This window comes from Nematolebias whitei, chromosome 5 (assembly GCF_014905685.2).
Source record: "Nematolebias whitei isolate Nwh7 chromosome 5, NemWhi1, whole genome shotgun sequence".
Taxonomy (NCBI): domain Eukaryota; kingdom Metazoa; phylum Chordata; class Actinopteri; order Cyprinodontiformes; family Rivulidae; genus Nematolebias; species Nematolebias whitei.
The window spans coordinates 18486235-18498466 of record NC_056502.1 but is presented as its reverse complement, the minus strand read 5'-3'; the positions used below and the strand labels follow the sequence as shown (position 1 = coordinate 18498466).

At 39.3% G+C, this 12232-nt stretch overlaps 1 protein-coding gene across 1 annotated transcript in view; it reads left to right on the top strand.

The window, feature by feature from the left end:
* The window catches only part of adam22 (ADAM metallopeptidase domain 22), a 77241-nt gene that overhangs the window by 51514 nt on the left and 13495 nt on the right, over nucleotides 1–12232 (top strand). The window contains exons 7-23 of the mRNA XM_037676292.1: nucleotides 753–819; nucleotides 935–1011; nucleotides 1533–1607; nucleotides 2748–2819; nucleotides 3989–4155; nucleotides 4245–4329; nucleotides 4990–5080; nucleotides 5163–5214; nucleotides 7393–7492; nucleotides 9309–9380; nucleotides 9773–9865; nucleotides 10159–10239; nucleotides 10330–10380; nucleotides 10503–10566; nucleotides 10642–10747; nucleotides 10837–10956; nucleotides 11157–11325. Of these exons, the coding sequence (XP_037532220.1) occupies nucleotides 753–819; nucleotides 935–1011; nucleotides 1533–1607; nucleotides 2748–2819; nucleotides 3989–4155; nucleotides 4245–4329; nucleotides 4990–5080; nucleotides 5163–5214; nucleotides 7393–7492; nucleotides 9309–9380; nucleotides 9773–9865; nucleotides 10159–10239; nucleotides 10330–10380; nucleotides 10503–10566; nucleotides 10642–10747; nucleotides 10837–10956; nucleotides 11157–11325 (1542 nt within the window). The remainder of the gene's footprint in view (nucleotides 1–752; nucleotides 820–934; nucleotides 1012–1532; nucleotides 1608–2747; nucleotides 2820–3988; nucleotides 4156–4244; nucleotides 4330–4989; nucleotides 5081–5162; nucleotides 5215–7392; nucleotides 7493–9308; nucleotides 9381–9772; nucleotides 9866–10158; nucleotides 10240–10329; nucleotides 10381–10502; nucleotides 10567–10641; nucleotides 10748–10836; nucleotides 10957–11156; nucleotides 11326–12232) is intronic.

The window sequence follows — 12232 nt, the reverse complement described above, 5'->3', positions numbered from 1 at the left end:
ATATATACACATATATATATATATATATATATATATATATATATATCTCAAATATCAGGCTTAAATCTCCGATTTCTCATTTTTCTTCTCTAAATGCTGACTTTATTCTCCAAATTTTGATCTTTTTTCCCCTCAGAACTCTTGAGATAAAAGCCAGATTTCTGACCTTTTTCTCTCAGAAAAGGCAGAATTCTGGCTACTGACATTTTTTTCAGAATTCAGAAGTCATAATTCTGAAAATAAAATAAATATATTTCATCATGGCCCCAAACCTCTTCCGTACAAAAGAGGTTTAAAATGAGAGAAACAAAATGTGAAGAAAAAATATATAGAGAAACATGTCTCAGTTTTGATATCTAGGTCAAACTTTTTGACGTGTTTTGTCAAAATAAAAAAGTCAACATATTAAAATGTATAACACACATTTCAGATAAATGTCTACAATTGTATCTAAATCAAGATTTCCAAATAATATCTGTTTAGTTGCTGATTAGTTAAAAGCAAATAATTAATTTACTTTTTTCTTCCCTGAAGTATACAAAGAGTCCTGTGTCCCAAATGTTAGTTTTTCATAAATTACCACACTAAAAATGTAACACAGTAAAATGTGACCTTAATTTTTACAATTTCTAAAAAAAAAAGAATGCAAACATTGATGTTGCAGGAACAAAAATCTAGTTACACATATTTTAAACACAGTTTTCTCTTTGAAACTGCTGCCTCACAGCTGAAATCACCTTTATGTTTTCCAGGAAGACGCTCGCATTCACATGATATACAAATCTTTTGGACGAGAGGGACTGAGGAATCTCTTTGGTGGTAAGATGGCAGCTGAATGGGAGGGACACCTAACTGGAAATTACAATTAGCAAAGGAGCTTTTTTGTTTTGTAATATATTCACGAGTGAATATAATTCTTGTTTTTGTTTATAAGGCGATTTACCAGAGCCTCCGTTCCCCAGCCCCCCTTTTCCTGGATCAAAAGTTGTTCACTGGAGAAAAAAGAGACAAGTACGTGTTTGGTGCGGGTGTATTTGTTGAGAAATTATTATAATAGAAACGCTGATGAGCTGATAATTACCTTGTTGATGCTGTTTGTTCAACACTGATTGCTCTGTTTTGCACACGCGTGTTTGAAGATAATTATGAAGGCATGCTTTTCCCCCAACACATTTGTTCTCAACCCGTCTGTTTTCTCTCATTTTACTGTTTTTCTTCACCGTCCGGACTCATCTTTTCAAACACGTGCAGTCAGTCTGCAGCTGCATGCGTCTCAGCTCTCCAAGCTGCTCTCGCATTTTTACCAATCTGGCAAAGAGACACGTTTTGTTTCGCGTTTGAAAGTTCAAACTTATTGATCTGTTACTTTTGAGTTGCATGCGACGCAGGAAACATGAGTGGGCCCGTGAGTTTGCTGCGCTATTCTTAGATTCTCATTGATATGCAAAGTCTTGGCTGTAGAAAAGTGTGATGGGGAAAAAAAGAGCGTTTGTTCATCTATTAGAAATAATTAATCTGCTGTCTTCTCTCAGGTGCCAAGATGGTCACGAAGTGTTGAAGACGAGACCAAATTCATTGAGTTGATGGTGATCAACGATCACATAATGGTGAGCTGCAACAGCCATGCATACAACTATTATACTGATTTAATGTTATATTAATTTAGATCAAATAAATGAAGAATACACTGTGTAAAGACAATCCTAAAGCCAGAAGTGTGTGTTTCTGTTACAAGTGTTTCTACCTTTATGACTTTTCAGCCCCAGTTCTTTAAAAGAAGCAGCTCAGATGAAATAAATTCAGATTTGTTGCCTTTTCACTGGTTTCATCAAACAAAACCAAATATTGTATAATTGAGCAACAAATATAAAAAATTGTGTATTGTTATATGTTGGGTTTTATTTAGGGTACGCCGTTCGAATATTTGATCGACTTTAAAATACCATTTATTGCATTTTTCGGACTATAAGGCGCATTAAGAAAAAACAAGTTCATTTTGACAGATTTTTGAGAGTCGTGTACCACATAAAATTGTTTCGAGGTCAGTAAGCACAACCAGAATTAATATATGAGGCACACCGGATGATAAGGCTCACTGTTTATTTTTGAGAAAATTAAAGGATTTTAAGTGCACCTTGTAGTCCGAAAAATACGGTAATAAAAAAAAAAGAAATATGTTTTAATACTCAAGGCTTCTAGTTAGTTAGTATTTAATGGATTTATTTAAGACTCGTCTTTTTACACTGGCATTTGGATAGCATCCTATTTCATCTGCTTTTATCTTATTGTATTCTCAGTTATTTTACTTTTATTTTTATTTCCTATTAATTATGCCTCTTATAGGATTTTAATGTGAAGCACCTCAACATTTCTTTGTCCTACATAAATAAAATTTACTTACTTGCCGGTTAATTTAAACTTAACTATAGCTTTAACAAAAGAATAAATCAACTTGTTATTTCTGCGTCAAAAGAGCTGAAGACGTGGTATCAGAACAATACATTGAGGTAAACTAGGATCACAGCAGAAAGGTTCATTACTGTGAAAAATGTTGATTAAGCAGAAAAAAAAAAGATAAAATAAGTGCATACTCTGATCAGACTACTTTTGATTTCTATCCCGTGTTTATAAATGTGTGCACACAGTCTAGATTTACATATAGACTGTGAAATAAATTGATTCCAGATCATAAATCCCCTCTTCCTGTGTTTCCCCTCTCTGCTCTCTATCTCTTTCTTCTCCTCCAGTACAAGAAGCATCGTCTTTCCGTCGGGCACACAAATAACAACGCTAAGACAGTGGTCAATATGGCTGACATGGTAAGAAACGTATCGATCCTCTTCTTGGAAAGCTCGCCACAGTCACTGTCAGGTCTTGAATCAGAGGCGCAGATCTCTTAATTAACCAACTCGCTCCACTGAATCCTCCCCCCGGCCTGTAATGTGCTTCGAGCAGCAGCCATTAACCAGGCCGACGATGAGTTTCCAGTTTTCAGTGGACTGGTGCAGCCAACAGAACTGATGTGGGGAAAGTTTAAGTATTGCAGTCGTGTTTGCTGCGTTACTGAAATCTGACCAGCTGAAGGCCCACGTCTGTAAGCTGATAGGCTGATGATGAAGCTCGGCAGAGGTCGAGCTTTTTTCCGTGTCCTTGGTGATGATCACGCGAAGCAGACTCCTTTTAGGAAGGACACATTGAATTTCAATGAGGGGGAGCTACACATTACAGCAAATGCCTTGTAGGATATATATATTTACATTCAGAATGTGAGGAATGTAAGCTGGAAAACAATCTATCTGGCATTAGCACATCAGTGTGCTAATGATCCATTGTCAGGCTGATGGTCCTTCTTGAGCATGTGATCAGCTGGTTTTGGTTGTCAGCAGCAAAACTGGTTGATCCACTCTGAGAAGGTGCTATTTAAGAGACTGAGCTGAAAACAGCACCTCAGACTGAAGAAGTCTCTCGGTCGAGAGACGAAACTTTTCTACATTTTTTGTTGTTTTGCTTTGTTTTGGGTTTTTTTGAATGTCCAGAGGACCAGATTTAACTTTTTTAGATTTTTCTACCTGGATTATTGAGCATGCATCAGGATAAATCTATCTGGCCTTGAATATTTGTACTTACAACTATGTGCTGATATTTTTACTCTCGTCCCATTCTCAAGCGTTGGCTTTAATAGGCTGGAAATCTCTCGACACAAACCTTCGCCTGGCTTGTCCTTCAGACAGTTGCCTGCGTTGACTGTCTGCTCTCCGGTGACGTGCTCGCTGCTGTGTGGCGGCAGAATCGCGGAAAAAGTTTGGGTTGCATCTCAATGAGCAGCTGGAGACGCTAATGAGAATGAAACACGCCCGTCAGTTGCAAAACTCATCGCATCACCGCGAATATTCTTTGGAGCTTTTGGTCACGCGACGACTTTGACACAAACGCTTTATGACTTTTTTTTTTTTTAAAGTTCGACTCTGGGTTCTCGTTGAATCCCCAGATTTTCAGGGAGCAGCTTAACACCCGGATTGTGCTCGTCGCCATGGAAACCTGGTCGGTGGACAACAAGTTCAACATCGACAACGACCCCATGATGACCCTCAAAGAGTTTATGAAGTACAGAAAAGACTTCATCAAGGAGAAATGCGACTCCGTTCACCTCTTCTCGTAAGTCTGGATGCCTAAAATAAGATTTGACTGTGTTCTGTGCAGCAAAGTATTTTACCTCGCTGATTAAAACCTGTTTTTATTTGCAGAGGGAACCGCTTTCATAGCAGCTGGGGTGGAGCGTCGTACATGGGGGGAGTTTGCTCTCTTACTAAAGGCGGGGGTGTCAACGAGGTGAGTTCTTCTAAATTTAGGGTTCTGACTGCAGTTTGCATGATGGACCAGGATGATTCAGAAAGTGGGACTACAACGTTCGCAAGAAAGATACTCTGAAAAGCACAAGTAGATTACAGGTCTGGGTTTTAAGGTAAAACAGGAAATCATATAAGTGGATTAGATCAGTCTGACAATACATTAAAGTGGAAAAGACAAAGACGATAATGAGCTGAAATAAGACATTTACGCTGAAAGAAAAGGAAACATCAAGGAACAAATCTTCATTTTTAAATTTGATCAAAAGCTTCATTAGATCTAGGATATACCCAACATGTAGTCAGGTCTGCTGTTCGTACATTCCTGCTGTATATTCTTGATTTGTTTAACTTAAACTTCAGTCATAGCCTCTAAATTTCTTACTTATTGATTGAGATTTTTAGTTTCTATTAGTCGATTCTGTGCATGTTTCCTGCTTGTGTTTCGATTTTGTTTTAGTTTCTTCTGAACATCCAGAATCTTTTTTTTTTTTTTTACTTCAAAGAAGACTTTAATGCTAAACAACTACCCTTATAATAATCTGTTCTAATTCTAATGAATTCTAATAATCCTTAGAAATTATTTTCTTTGCTCTAATCTAATATCTTTATTTTACTCTTTTCTCTGTTCTGTGTTTACAAGTACGGAAAAACAAATGAGATGGCGATAACCCTGGCTCAGTCTCTTGGTCAGAATATTGGTATTTTTTCTGACAAGAAGAGGATCATCAATGGTATGATTTCAACATTTTCTGAGCTCTTTATACTTTTTTTTAATAACCCCACCTGAAAGCCTCATTTTGGTACTATGTTCAGGTGAATGTAAATGTGATGATCAGTGGGCAGGCTGCATCATGGATGATGTTGGGTAAGTTGACATGAACTTACATTTACTCCTTTCTCTTCTAGAAATCTATCATTTCTCACAGATACTGCAGATTCAGTTGGCCATCTCAGCATTTCTGATAACTTTATTTAAGTTTATTAAGCCTTAACATGCTCCTGTTGGTATAGACATTTAGTCAAATTTTGGATGTGGTGAACATTACCTGTCTTGTTCTGATTACTTTAATATATATTTAAATGCATGCATAAGTCTATTCAAAAAGTAAATATTTACTGGCGTGTTGTTGTAGTTCCATAGTTCACCACTAGGTGTCAGTGCAGGTACATTTATGGGCTCAGTTTGAGTTATTCAGCACTGATTTATGTAATTTCTTACTGGCTGAAAAAAGAAAACAGTGTATCAATAAACTATGTTTTTCTGTGCTGTAGGAGCTTGCTTAGCATTGTGTGGATGTGTTTGTATGTGTGTGTGTTTGTGAATGTATACCCCTTTTCTTAAATACTTCTTGCGTTCCTCCTTTATCCCAAATGGGACAGCAGGTGAGCTGAAGCTTGCTAAACCGTTGCTTGCGCTGGTTTTTGAACAAACCAGCTGCCAAGGAGAGGGTTGCCAGTCATCACAACCTTTCCCATTTCATTCAGCAAAACCTCGACCTCCGCGGCCCCCAGCTTCTCCGTTTTTAAACGACATGAACAAATACACCTCAGTGTGCTGTTTTATGAAACACTGGCTGTATTTTTCATCATCACTTTGTACATTTATACTGTGGTTTAATTTGTATTCTTTAGCTTTTGGCTTATGCCACTGGCTGATCAACAACAAAAACTTTATATTTTTTATTATTCCTTGAAGGCTCCCTCTCTGCTCTGTGTTTTGAAAATTTCAGACCTATCACTTATTTTTGTTCATGTCTATCCGATTGATACAGTCTGCAATGTCATTTTCATTCGATATCAACAATTATCTACTTTGTTTCAGTGTAACAAGTCCCCAACATTGAATTTGTCAATCCTGCTTTACTCAGTGCCAGTCATTAACCTGCCCTTAGAGGTCACACGACAGAGGACTGGTGCTCCTTTTAACCCGCAGCCTGAAAATGGACTGAGGCACAATTTGTACCTCCAAAATCAAGTCAATGGTATTTCAGACGTTCGTATTCAATGAGCGACCTTTTGGTATTCTTCTGTACGTGCATGCCTGATTTACATGACCTGACTTCTAACAGTTTTCATATTGTTTTTACAGGTTGTAGCTGCTGTGTACATTAGCAGGTGTCTAAGTTGTTTGATTTAAACTATACGCAGTCCACATTTAGCACGTCATCCAGATATGTACATTTTGAATATTCCAAAGTTTGCATCATATTAACTTAAGGAATTAAATGTTTTGCTATGAAGGGATAGCTCAGATGTTTTGCAATAGGGTTCTGTGAAAAGTAAAAAAACAAAACATTACCTATTGGAGATAGCACTTTAAAATACCTGTTTGGAGAGATTAAGTATGTGGTGACCACTGAAGAGAGAACAGCCAGAAGAAGAAGAAGAAAAAGAGCAAGCGTTTAATTCTAAACAGATTGATGAGCTAATGGCTAATCCAAGTGGGGTCAACATCAAAGATTGCTTCTGTCTTAAACCAACTTCAAGCTCAAAAATGTCATCACGGCTCTTGCAAACACTGTTTCACACACTGGTACATTGTCCTCTCTTTCACATTTATGGGTATAGACTTTTCTGCTTATTCGCAAGAGCAAAAAGCAGCAACTAGCTGTAGCATTTTTAGCAGGAATGTTGTAATATTTCTGTCAAATTAAATGTTTAATGCAAAGAAATGTGTCAGTTGAATAATGCGCTGAAAGAATTTTAAAAAAGTTTAAGATCCTTTGACTTATTGTGAAAATGATGCTCAAAGTATCAGCTGTGCTGCAAATCTTCTGGATATAAATCTAGGGATCTTTTCTGGTTTGACAGTGTAGCTATCACATAACAAAACTTTAAAAGCAAATCCAAACGTTGCTACATAACACTGCCGTGTAAAAATATAGCACGCTATGAAGGTCAAGTCAAACTATAAAATGGTGTTTTTTCCATATCAGTTCAGTGTTTTGTTGTTTAGAATCAGTTGGAGGGAAATCCTTATTGTAGCTGCAGAGTTTGAGGATGTGTTTTGTATTATGTTCATGTGCTTTGGTTTACTGAACAGTTTCTACCTGCCTAAGAAGTTCTCTGACTGCAACGTGGAGGAATATCACAACTTTCTGAACAGTGGAGGAGGATCCTGCCTGTACAACAAACCTCTGAAGGTACGGCAACGCTCACTCGCACAAACTGACGATCCGCACGCAAACTGTGTGAAGCCTGTATAGTTATAGTTTTAACCATAATCTGTGATTCACTGATACATTTTGTACTAATAAACAGGTACAAAACAACTTATCATAGGAAAGATTATGTTTGAATGACAGAAAAAGTTGTAGAATCCTATAAAACGGTGGTTCTCAAACTCAGGTCCCCGGACCCTCGGGGGTCCGCGAGCTGGTGCTTCGGGGTCTGCAAAGAAACAATAACGTATTTTTCGGACTATAAGGCACACCGAATTATAAGGTGCATTAAGCTAAACTAAAGAGTCAGATAAATCCAACTTTATTTAACTCATTCACAATAACCACATAAAATCAGTTCGAGGTTAGTAAGCGCAACCAAAATTCATACATAAAGTGCACCGGATTATAAGACTCACTGTCGAGTTTTGAGAAAAATTAAAGGATTTTAAGTGCGTCTTATAGTAAAAAAAAAAAAAAAACAGTAATATGTGTATATATTTTTTCTTTTTTTTTTTTTTACAAGCATGTAGATGTTTAACAACCTGTTAAAATACATCAAAATGCAGGAAATCACATCTACTTTATTCAAATTGTTGACAAATAAGACAAAGATGACAAAGTGGCGATACATTTACTATGTTCATTATGCAAATAGGTAAAATTTTAAAGTGTTTTTTTAATACTAACAACAAAGTTCATGCTCAATCATCCAGTTGTCAAATCCAATAATTCTCAGCCAGGTCATCTGGACAATTTTTTTTATAGAGACGTTTCGCCTTCTATCCAGAGGGCTTCATCAGTCAGAGGAGTTCCAGTAAGCTGTTTCCCCACCAAGCAGTAAACTCCTTAAATGGACCAACCAGATTGTTGGAGCTAAGATGGTTTCTGGGGGTCGTCCTGTCCCCCGTCAGGCAGGCAGCCACAGTCAAAGTGGTTCAAGACAACATAGTCGTTTTTTTATAACGTTAATTTTCTCAAACCTTTGATTTTAGGAAGGTGAAATTAAACATTTGGTTAATTGTCTTGAATGAAAAATACCCCATGTTTAAAAGTATAAAAATAGTATTAACACTATTAAAGAATAGGTCTTAAGTATTTATGTTACACAAATATTTCCATTGCATTAAAGAGATAAATTGAAGAAAATTATTTAATAAACATGAGAGTTATGAGGGGGTCCCTGAAACTTTTTCTCCCCTGTAAGGGGTTCCTGAACCCAAAAAGTTTGAGAGCCCCTGCTATAAAAAACACAAGCCAACCCAAAAACCTAACCTGGTTAACAAAAATAGTATAATAAAAAGCATTTAGCTTGCGATTGTGATTGGAAGGTTGTCAGTTTCACTCCTTGGATCGACAACATCAAAATGTGGGTGGTAAAGGTGAAGCACCCACACCTGCCTTCACCCTCATTTGCCCCACTCTGGGCCTTTAACCCCCACCATCTGCTCCCCCGGTTCCCCAGATGGCAGCTCAGCTCCACACAGAGGGCTGTGGTAGCTCAGTGGTCTGTGGTTGCGTCAGGAAGGACATCCAGCATAAAAACAATGACCATGTCTTCGTGTGAGTTAGTTCGCTGAGGAGACCCCTGAGGCCTAAAAGACTGTTCTGTTGTTTTGTTGTAAATTTTAAATGATCCTGAACGCTCCAATGAATAGATTTTCTCAACCTGCTGTTCTAGTGAACGAATAACAGGCTAAAATGCTTTAGTTTACATTTACATTTCATGTAATTCCACAACTGCATTAATAAATTAATAATGTATTTTCACATTATTCTTTTCCCTGTTTCTTCTCAGCTGCTGGACCCTTCAGAATGTGGCAACGGCTTCGTGGAGCCCGGAGAGGAGTGTGACTGTGGCAGTCCAGCTGTGAGTTAAAACACTAAAATAAAAGCAGATTAAACAGAATGTTAAAGTATCAAACTATAGAAAAGTAATGTGTGCTTTCCTATGAGTAGGACAGCCTTTTGCCCCTGCAGCATACCACAGACAGTACTGCCTTCTTCAGTATTTTAGAAGTCTTTTTGTCCAAATATTAGTCATGCACACTTTCTCAGTTAATAAATAGCCAAACCAAACACTTGAATAAGCTTTATATTTGTATTTTGTCCAAGATTGTCCTTAAGAATCTTTTAATCATATTTAATTTCCAATTAAAACTCACCCCTTCACCAGAGCAATATTTGAGACGATGGTCTTCTTTTTATCAAATATGTTCAAAGATAAATGCAAAGAGCAGCTGAGCAGTCTCTGTGTTTCAGGAATGTGCCAAAGAAGGAGAGAACTGCTGCAAGAACTGCACTCTGACCAAAGGCTCCAATTGTAGCAACGGACTCTGCTGCAATAACTGCCAGGTATAACGGGTCGAGCTACACGTATTATTGTCTGCTGGGGTATCAGTGGTGGGGATTGTTTTCTGATTGCTGTGATGGGCTGGCAATCTGTTCTGGATGTACCCCGGCCCTGACTGCTGAAAGATAAGCACAGCTCCTTGTGATAAACGATTGTTAGAACGATAAAGTTTTGAATGGACGAGCCTGTCTTGAAACGACTGATAGTTCTTTGTAATGTTTGAACAGAAAAGCTGATTGGACTCAGACTTGCAGCTTCTTGCAGTGTGTTCAATCTTCATTATTTGCTGCTGCAGATGGAGCTCATGGGAGTTGTGTGCAGAGATGCAGTGAATGACTGTGACATCCCAGAAAACTGCTTGGGCAATTCCAGCCAGGTGAGCGACGTGGGCTGTTTCAAAATCCAGCAAATAAGCTTTAAGCTTGCAGAACATTCCTACACTCAAAGCCTCCTGTTTTTCTTTCAGTGTCCACCGAATGTGCACAAGATGGACGGTTACACATGTGAAAAAGACCAAGTAAGAAGTTTGATGTTTTGTCAAGCTCTTTCTGTATTTGACAAAAAAAAAACCTGAAGTTTGAGATACTTTTTTCTTTACATTTTATCAAAATACAACTTAGTTTTTCTTGTTCTCTTTAGGGTCGCTGCTTCAACGGAAGGTGCAAAACCAAAGACCGACAGTGCAAATACATTTGGGGGGAGAGTAAGTGAGAAGACTTAACATAACCTGTCCTGTATCAGCTGGTAAAGCTCTGTACTTAAAGTTTGTTTCCCTCAGAGGCAACAGCAGCTGACAAGTTCTGCTACGAGAAGCTCAACATCGAGGGGACAGAAAAAGGCAACTGTGGGAAGGACAAGGACACCTGGGTCCAGTGTAACAAACAGTACGCTCGTCGCTTCTGGGACCAGCACCTTCGTGGCTCTTGGTTATTTTCTCTCTGGTTGATCTGGGTTTGCTCCTCTTGTGTTTCAGGGATATTCATTGTGGCTATCTGTTGTGCTCCAACATCTCTCCTGCTCCTCGGCTCGGGGAGCTGCAGGGAGGACTCTCGTCTTTCTCTGTAGCCCAACACAGCGCCTCTCTGGACTGCAGGTACACAACTCTGTTGTTTACATCTACAGCATACTATTTATTAAGGTAAATAAAGATTCAACAAGACGAGAGATTATGTGTAATCTTTGCAACACTGTGTCATTATAAACCCAGATATGTTTAAAACACACACATGCAGTAACTACAACCCAACACAGTGGCTATGTTCTGTTAGAAACTCTGTCTCGTCTCCTGTCCAGCGGCGGCCATGTGCTGATTGATGGAGACACTGACCTGGGATATGTGGAGGACGGGACGGCCTGTGGAACAGACAGCATCTGCTTCAACCACAAGTGTCTCCCAGTTCAACAGTTCAACTTCAGCACCTGCCCTGGGACCACTGACAAGAGCATCTGCTCCGGGAACGGGGTACACAGCAACATGACTCCTGCACAAACATTCCCCTGAAACTGTTCAGTTTCACATCAGAGTTTTGTTGACTTTTAAAATTATAAATTTATTTGTTGTCTGTCTCCACTTACATTTAATGGATTTAATGGGGGTTGAATTTTGCTTCCCAGATTCTCCTATTAATTTACTTGACTTTTTTTTTTTTTTTTTTCAAACAAAACAAAAATATTGCCCCTGGTAGCATCTCCCAAGGCAGGTTGGTCCTTGGTGGCAGGACGGACAAAGAGCGATTCAACACACTCGTATAGACCAAAACAAACAAAACAAGGAGCTTGTTGTCCCTTGCCTGGATGTGGGTTACTGGAACCCCACCCTGGAGCCAGGCCTGGTGACTGGGTCTCTACCCAAGGGGCCCGGTCAGGTTCAGCCTGAATGAGTAACATGGGTTTGTCCTCCTGTGGACCCACCATCTGCAGGAGGGCCCATACATGGTGCATGACGCCATGTGCAGGGTCTGAAAGTAGGAGCCTTGGCGCTCTGACCCTGACTTAGAGATAGGGTGAGAAGTTCAGTTAGCTGGGAGGGTCAAAGTAGAACCACTGCTCCTCCACGTTGAGAGGAGCCAGTTGAGGTGGTTCAAGCATCTGGTAAGGATGCTCCCTGGACACCTCCCTAGGGAGGTGCTTCGGGCATTTCCGACTGGGAGAAGACCCCGGGGAAGACCCAGGACATGCTGGAGAGACTATGTTTCTCGGTTGGCCTGGGAACACCTTGGAGTCCTCCCATAAGAGCTGGAAGAGGTGGCTGTGGAAAGAGATGTCTGGACCTCCCTGCTCAAGCTGCTGCCCCAGCGACCCGACTTTAGAACCAGCGCAAGAGGATGGATGGATGGATGGATGGATGGATGGATGGATGGATGGATGGA